At 38.7% G+C, this 7,990-nt stretch overlaps 1 protein-coding gene across 1 annotated transcript in view; it reads right to left on the bottom strand.

The window, feature by feature from the left end:
* Window positions 1-7,990, bottom strand: part of LOC107715442 (ubiquitin carboxyl-terminal hydrolase 10-like) — a 36,501-nt gene that overhangs the window by 11,950 nt on the left and 16,561 nt on the right. The window contains exons 2-6 of the mRNA XM_016521586.1: window positions 6,923-6,991; window positions 6,013-6,058; window positions 5,589-5,648; window positions 3,505-4,717; window positions 45-60 (exon numbers count right to left, since the gene is read on the bottom strand). Coding sequence (XP_016377072.1) covers window positions 45-60; window positions 3,505-4,717; window positions 5,589-5,648; window positions 6,013-6,058; window positions 6,923-6,991 — 1,404 coding nt within the window. The remainder of the gene's footprint in view (window positions 1-44; window positions 61-3,504; window positions 4,718-5,588; window positions 5,649-6,012; window positions 6,059-6,922; window positions 6,992-7,990) is intronic.

The raw sequence follows: 7,990 nt of genomic DNA, 5'->3' as shown, positions 1-7,990 counted from the left end.
GCGAGTACTGGAAAAAGTGGTATCGGTGCATCCCTAATAAATACCATCTCCATTAGCAGCCTTGAAGAAAAACACATCGGAAATAGTCACATAAATGCCATCAATCAAGCAGACGCTCTTCCTGTTATGCAACAGAACATGCATTTACCCAGGAGAAGAGTCTAGAATGTTCAAGTGGCACATAAGCCAATGCTGAGATCAATAGAATGTGTCCAGTCATAATACGGCAAGTCTACACAATACACCAGGCAGTCGTTTTACAAGTCTGATATTTTGAAATTATCACCGTTTTCTTGCGCAAGATTTCTCATATTTGAGGAACAGCAGGGGAAACCCAAAGAAGGATTTAAAGCAGTGGAGAGTTTGTGATTGGTTCCAAAATCAAGAAATCAGGAGGACACCGTTTTAAAATGAGCAGTAGCCATTGTAAGCCAATCAGCAGTCAGGCTCTGGATGAAAAACCACCCTGCTTTTGTACTTCAGATGGAGACAGACTGGGATTCCCATGAATTCTCATTCTGAGCATTAATGTTAGCAATATGATGAGCAAACACAGCACCTGGGTGGGCCTTTACTTGAAGACATGCCATGATTAATTTGAGCAACAGGATGAGAAAATGTGGTTTTTAAAAGAATTGTGAGCAAAGAGGTCCTAATAGCCTGTCTGGAGTGTTTAGGAGCTACAGAGGGGGCTTATGGGTGCAGCCAGCAAATCAGCAAAACATGCTGCTGCTGCCATCTTGTGGACAGAAACATGAATCACTGAGTCAAAAGGAATAGTTTCAACATAAATGAACTTTCTGTCATTATTTACTCATCTTCATGTCATTCCAACCTCACATTTTTTGCTTTTCTGAAATACAAAAGGGAAATCTAAGGAACATTTACTCAGCTTTCTTCTATATAGCAAGAGATCACTGGCTGCATCCAAAAGTACATACTGCCCTACTATATAGTAGACAAAAAAAAAAAACAGTATGTGAAGACAGTAGTAATGTCCAAATTCATGTGGAATACAGTACAAGATGAATGTACCACTTTCATTGTGTTTTTGTCATTTTTGGACCTCGACAGACGGTCACTATAAATAGTCATTGTAGGCAAAAGAGCAGCTTGAAGATTTTTTTAAAGACAGAAATAAATAGCACATGGTTTGATGCAAGGAGAGTGAACTTTTCAGAAATTTCTTTAAGAGTTGATTCCATTTTAACAGATCAACACTGAACATTTAAATTCTAAATAATCTAAAATGTCAGCAAACAAACGTTAGCTTGTTAATAACTAGGACATTTCTACCTAAACCAAGGTTTGTCTAAATATGCTGCGGCCTTGATCATGTCAACCATATGAAACATTGAAAAAAAAAAAAAAAACAGGAATAGTTCACCCCAAATATTTAAACTCATCAATTATTCACCTTCATTTTGCTCCAAATCCATAAGAATCCTTAACTTCAAAACAGAAATAAAGATGTTTTTAATGAAATCTAAGAGATCTTTATCCCCCCATTGAAAGTCTGCTCACCCAAACTTTTGTCATGTCCAAACGTTAATCAAGTCACAGTAAATGTAATCCATATGAATAAAGCGGTTATTCCAAGTCTTCTGAAGACATGATCGCTTTATAAAAGGAACAGAATTTAGATCAATATAAATTGATTGATCAAAGCACATACATCAACACATCAGCTAGGCTTAAACGTGCTTGTGTGACACGAGAACAAACCTCATTGTAAGTATTGTTGAGCTTCTGTTTACAATATTTTATTTGCTCCATGAATTTGCATTGACCAAACTTGGAGAATAAAAGCCTAAATTAAATCTGTTCATCATATAGATTATTTTTAATATGTCTTTACAAACTTTTTGAAGCATTAAAGTTTTAGTGGAATAGACTTTCAATAAAGGGACAGAAACCTATCAGAATTTATTAAAAATATATTCATTTTTGTTTTGAAGATGAACGAAAGTTTCATAGATTTGAAGCAATATGAGGGCGAGTAAATGATGACATTTTAATTTTTGGGTGAACTATCCCTGTAAGCAAATGAGTAAGCAAGCATTTGCTTTATGGTTGTGCTGATAGACAATAGTATCATGTATCGATGATAGTCAGAGATATCGCCTGTGGCTGATGCCTTTGACAATATCAAGACGATTATTATTATTATTAGAATTATCAGGCTAGTATTTTTATATCTAATTAATATTAGGGTTTATTTGTTCCATCATATTACTTTATACACGTTTTTAATGTTAAGCGTTATAACCAATCACACACAATTCTGTTGAGCTTATGAATGCAATGGCCAGGAGTTCAGAAGAGTCATGGCTGAAACGGAGATTTGTTGAGTGCGCGCGCTCGCTGACTGAATTCTGCTCTCTCGCAAATTCTCTCATCATAAACAACAAAATGCAGATGTACGTACGATGTAAGTATAAGAGATTTATTCATCATACAGTGTAGATAGCTTCACTGATTATAACAGGAGTGTTTTTTTTAAAAGTGCATAAACTCGCGCTAGATTGATGTCATTGATGTTCTTTGATAATGTAAATGTTCCTTGCTCGTTTTCTGTAGCTGCTGTTTGAATAACTGTGGAAATGTAAGCATTATATTTATTAGTAACTTAGAATGCTTTTATTAAATTATGTTAAATGCAAATTCAGTCATATAAAAAATATTTTATGACATGACATCCATATGCTACTTGACTAAAAAGATATAATGTGTGGTTAATAGTAGGGCTGCACGATTAATCGAAATTAAATCGCAAAGGCGATTAGGCAAAAGCTGCGATTGTCATGCGTATCTTTCAGTGAAGCACGGTTCTGTGATCAGCAGTAAATCTTCATCCGAGGCCAGAGGGCGCTCTCGTGTGGAAACTCCAAATACGCCACGCAGAAGAAATCAGGAAATCCCTATAGCAGTTGTTGAATAAACAGAAGATTTAACTGCTTTCATTGATTCGACTTGACTAATAAACACACGACTACGACAATATATGGTTTATCGGAGTTCATCTTATTATAACGTTTATTATAATAAAGTATACGCACACAGCTTTCATAATCGCAGAACGATTTCTTAATTTTCATTATCGCACGATTATATCGTCTGCGATTATGAACGCGATTTTGCGTAGCTTGTCAGTGAACTATGGCTCTGTGTAGTAAATGCTGCTCCATCTGAAAGCACGTGATGGAGATTTACAACTGATTACAGAACCGGCTTTACTGACAAGATGCGCATGACAATCACATTCAATTAATCATGCAGCCCTAGTTAATAGATTCCACTAACATTAGGCTGCTTTTAGCCTTACCCTGGAATTGGTTCACTCTCTGGCAATGAAACAAAGTAAATAATTAAAATGTATTTGCAATATCACAGGCTGGCGATAGGACGATATGACTACGGAGCACAACCAGTTAATAGACATGTTGCGTGCAATACAACATTCTTTGCGGTATGGACTTAAAACCATTAACATATTCATGTCACATTTTACCTGCCAATTTTGGGGCCATAGGGTCTTCAGACACAGGGATAGGGCCCTCGCGCACCTCATTGGTCTTTTCAGGCAATTCGGAGGCAGACAGAGGGAGCGCGACGACAGCAAGCGTACTCTTCACCTCAACGTAAGCCTGAGGACCTCCAGGCAGAGGCTTGGAGTTGTGGAAGAGGCTGGCCCAGGATTTTGGGGGGTTGGCGACAGCTGCAGTGGGAACGGGCGAGACTACCAGCTGAACTTCAGAGTCTAAGGAGAGAGGGGTTACAGAGGAAGCTGACTGCACCTCGCCCATTTCAGTTGGGTCTTGGAGTCCGTCTGCGGCTCCGACAACCGAGGCAGTCTCTGGCAGCCCGTTAGCCTCGCCCGAGCCCTCGGCCTCCCTCTCATCAGTAGTAGCAGGAATTGTGGTTGTGAGGGTGGCCACAGCAGCAGCAGGGGGAAGAGGAGATGGAGGAGAGGAGCTGTGCCCTCCGTTACCCAGGAGTACTGGACTCTCTAGAGCTGGGGGTTCTGCATGTTGCTCTGCAGTCCTGGCACTCTGTGCCACCCCGCTGCTCTGAGAGGACGAAGATGAAGTAGACAAAGAAGCTGCACCGTTTCTGTCTGGCAAAGTGGCAGCTCCGCTCGTCAAGTCCAATGTCAAATTGTCAGGGCTTTCACATGTCCTCTGATGGGAAAGAGGGGCGGTTTGGAGTGTGGATGTGCTGGATGTTACAGAATTTGGGGGAATGAGTTCAGCCCCAGCTAGCACTTCCCCTACCATGGCCTCTAAACCCAGGAGTGGAGCATTTGGCGCATGTCCGTTAACCAGGCCTGAGGCCCCCACTCCATCTGTGGCCATACCGGTGCTGTTGCTGTTGGAACCCTCCAGGTAATTGTAGTATCCCGGCGGCCGTTTTTTCTTTTTCTTCCTTTGCCCCAAGCCGCCCGAAACCCCATCCATGTCCGAGCAGGCCTGGTGGCCGCCCAGGACTGAGGTCTCGGAGTTGCTGCAGCATAGGGAGTCGAAGTCGGCGCCATCTGGGATATCAGCGACTGGCGTGGCTGTTGGAAGGGCCTTCTGAGATGGTTGGCAGCCTAAGATGAACTCAGGGGCCTGAGGATTTAGAGTGCTGGAGACTTTGTACAGTGAGTCTTTCACTGCCACAGGCTCCGCATTCATTACCTCATCCACGCCAAACTCGATATGCTGGTAGTCGTCTCCTGTAGATCAAAACATCTCAGTTAGATTGACATACATGTAAAAAGGCACAACAAAACTGGAATTTTCACAGGGAAGTTCTCCATTTTAAATTAGACAAGTTTCCAGTTCCAAATCTTAACTTGATTATTCAATAAGTTATACTAAAGGCTAAAAATATGAACTAAGTTGTATTCACAACAAATCATGTAGTTATTAATCAAATACAACAAATCTGATAGGATACAAAAGAAGTGACTGTGGTACTGAACTGTGCAGACTAAGCAGTGAAGGATAGTGAATGAAACAGCGTTAGTGAATGCAAGTCACAATTACTGTAAGACTTTGAGTCTTAAAAGTAGCCAGTAATCAGCAAAATCAAAGCAACCAGAAGTCATCATGGGAAGAAGTTCCCAAGCAGTGGATAAATGAATAGATAAGACCACATCCTCTGTTAGTATTCATTTTAGAGGTTTTATTTTAGGAAAGCATGAAGGACGAACTCATAAGCAGGTTGTGGACTGTCAAGACTGCCACATTTTCAGGTTAAGTTAGAGGTCCTGAAAGACGGTCCATGAAGTCACATTCTCAGTCCACTCTCGAGATGTGATGGGTTTTGGAAGAGAATTTCCAGAAAAGTAATAAAAATAAAAATGTCAAAAGTCTCCCGCCAACTCCAAGCACTGCAGGTAGATGCATATATGCGCCAGAGAGACGCCAGCACCTAGGCATGCAAAGCTCCAAAGATTAAATGGACAGGCAAAAATGAGAAGTAAGGGTTTAAAGGTTGAAAAAGGGGAAGGTTTAGAAAGCTGTCAGTGTTTAAGACCCGAGTGTTGAGTTCTGCAACATAAACAGAAGAGTAGGGCACTGTGTAGTGGACCGAAAACTCACCGCAAACCTGCCGTCTCAATGATTCCGTTATGTAAGGCACAGCAGGAGTGCAGTAACCTCCTAAATAATTGATACAGATGAGGGTGAAGGTCACAACTACCTGAGAGGGCAATATGATACTGTCTCGGGAAAGATTATTAGAACTACAGAGATGGGCATATAGCCTAAGGAGGTTTATATTCAACTCCGTGATGAATGAGGACCATTCTACCAATTTAGGATTAGGATGTGAATAGGACAAATTAATATTATGAATTTTGTTTTCCATGTGTGAAGATGTAAGCTATGGTCAATGCATAATACACGAAAACCATTGTGTGTGCTCATGTGGGAGTAATTGTTGTTAAGTATTTCATAATTTATAACTCATATTTACTTCTGAATCAATACTTGTAGCAACATTCAAGTGAGGCTTTGATCTTACCTGAGGAATGGCTGACACAGGAGACTTTATCATTGAATGGGGGAAGCTGATAAGAAATTTGCATGAGATTAAAACACATGAAGTCAATAAAAGTACATGTACACAAACAAACCTTTCTAACCTACAAATTTAAAAGCACGTTATCTGAACTAAACACAGGTACAATTTTTATAGCGTACTTTGGAGTGCAAGGCCAGAGTTTAATTCGCAATTAAAACAGACAGAGGATGTAGCGTGCTAAATAACAATGACTTTTTTGTACAGAAGAAAAGGAGGGGAAAAAGGTGGATGGAGAGTATGGTAGCATAACATTGGCAATGTAACATGCAAGACAGCAATGTATCTATATTTTAAGTTACATTTCCCATACCTTGTGTAACAAATTGGAGCAAGATTTAAAGTAAACGTATATGTACCATTATTATTATTAACTGACATCAAAAGTGTAGTGTCAAATTCAACTTCAGATGATTCAACATTTGCACATTTAATTTCACATTGAAATTTGCCATTTAAATTTGCAATGAAACAAATGTATAAATTAAACACTGACTAGGGTAGAAGATTTTCATTTTGTGCTAAACTGCTGCACACGAGTAGGGAAAAGTGGAAAATACAAAATACAATGTTATTTTACATTTAAATTCAGCAGTTGATGACGTGACGCACTGAAAGTTCTAATCACACCGGTGTGATCGTACGCGTCAAAGGGTTAAACTCAAAAAAACAAGCTCCACCTCACCACAATATCCTTATGGTAATACAGAATTATATTACATTTAGAAGAATAATGGCAATTACAAACAACAATAAAGTAAATGTAATTACTTCTCTAAAGGTTAAAAACGGCTTTGGACAGCATAACATTTCATGTGCCTTCAAGGTGCATTCAAGTGTGAAAATATTTTACCTCGACGTAACAGCGGGGAGTCACAAAGAACTGATTGAACTCATCTGGGCTGAACTCCCCAAAGATGTACTGTGGAAAAATAAATAAATAAAATCAAACAGAAGTACATAATGTTAGGTGACAATGATTGGTATTGATTTTAACTTTGATAATTGCAAACACAATCCTTTACTAATATTATGGCATGCTGTAATACTGAGGTGGTCTTTTTGGCATCAGAGTCAGAACCACAATGAGTGCATTATTAAATTCAGCCCACTTACTAGGGCTGCACGATTTGGAGAAAAAATCTAATTGCGAATTTTCTGATCAAAACTGCGATTTGCGATTTAAAATGCGATTTACTACTATTTCATAAAAGAGCTACAAGTTTGTTGTGGTGGTTTTAACAGCACCAAAGAAATACCAAGCATTATCACAAACTACGCTACACTGTGCTACTGTTTATTTAAAACCTCTTAAACATTGTGGCCATTTTTTTTTATAAAGTTGTCATGATGCAAACATCTGTCATGACAAATTAAGAAAATAACTACAGTATCTTAATTAAAGTTAAATTAACAATTATATATAAAATCTTAAACGTTTAAGAACCCAAACAGACTGTAAACAATTCTACATCAGTAAAACACGGACCATAACCTACATTAAGGTTGAAACAATGACAGCAAAAGTTTTTGCCATTTAACCCTCTGGGGTCTGAGGGTGTTTTGGGGCCCTGGAGAAGTTTTGGCATTCCCTGACATTTGTGTTTTTTTCAGTATCTTAAAACAATTTTAATGGCTAAAGTCTGATAACACTGTATTCAGCACAAACTGGGCTACAATAATTTGTGAGCAGCATGAAAGTACATGTTTGTGTTTTTGAGAAAACAATGTTTATGCATGGTTAGTGAAAAACTAATTTTTTTAAGTCACTGAAATAAGGCCATAAAACACATACAGAACGTTTGTTCACAAGACTTTTGAGAATGTGGTAGACTAGAGTTTTTGCTACAAAATGATGTGAAAATTATCCTGTTCACTTATTTACAGAAAACAATATATTGATTTAACATTTGTAAAACAT

This window comes from Sinocyclocheilus rhinocerous, unplaced genomic scaffold (genome assembly GCF_001515625.1).
Source record: "Sinocyclocheilus rhinocerous isolate Xijiao unplaced genomic scaffold, SAMN03320098_v1.1 scaffold539, whole genome shotgun sequence".
Taxonomy (NCBI): domain Eukaryota; kingdom Metazoa; phylum Chordata; class Actinopteri; order Cypriniformes; family Cyprinidae; genus Sinocyclocheilus; species Sinocyclocheilus rhinocerous.
Note: the sequence above shows the minus strand (reverse complement) of the source record. Positions and strands in the feature narration are given on the sequence as shown.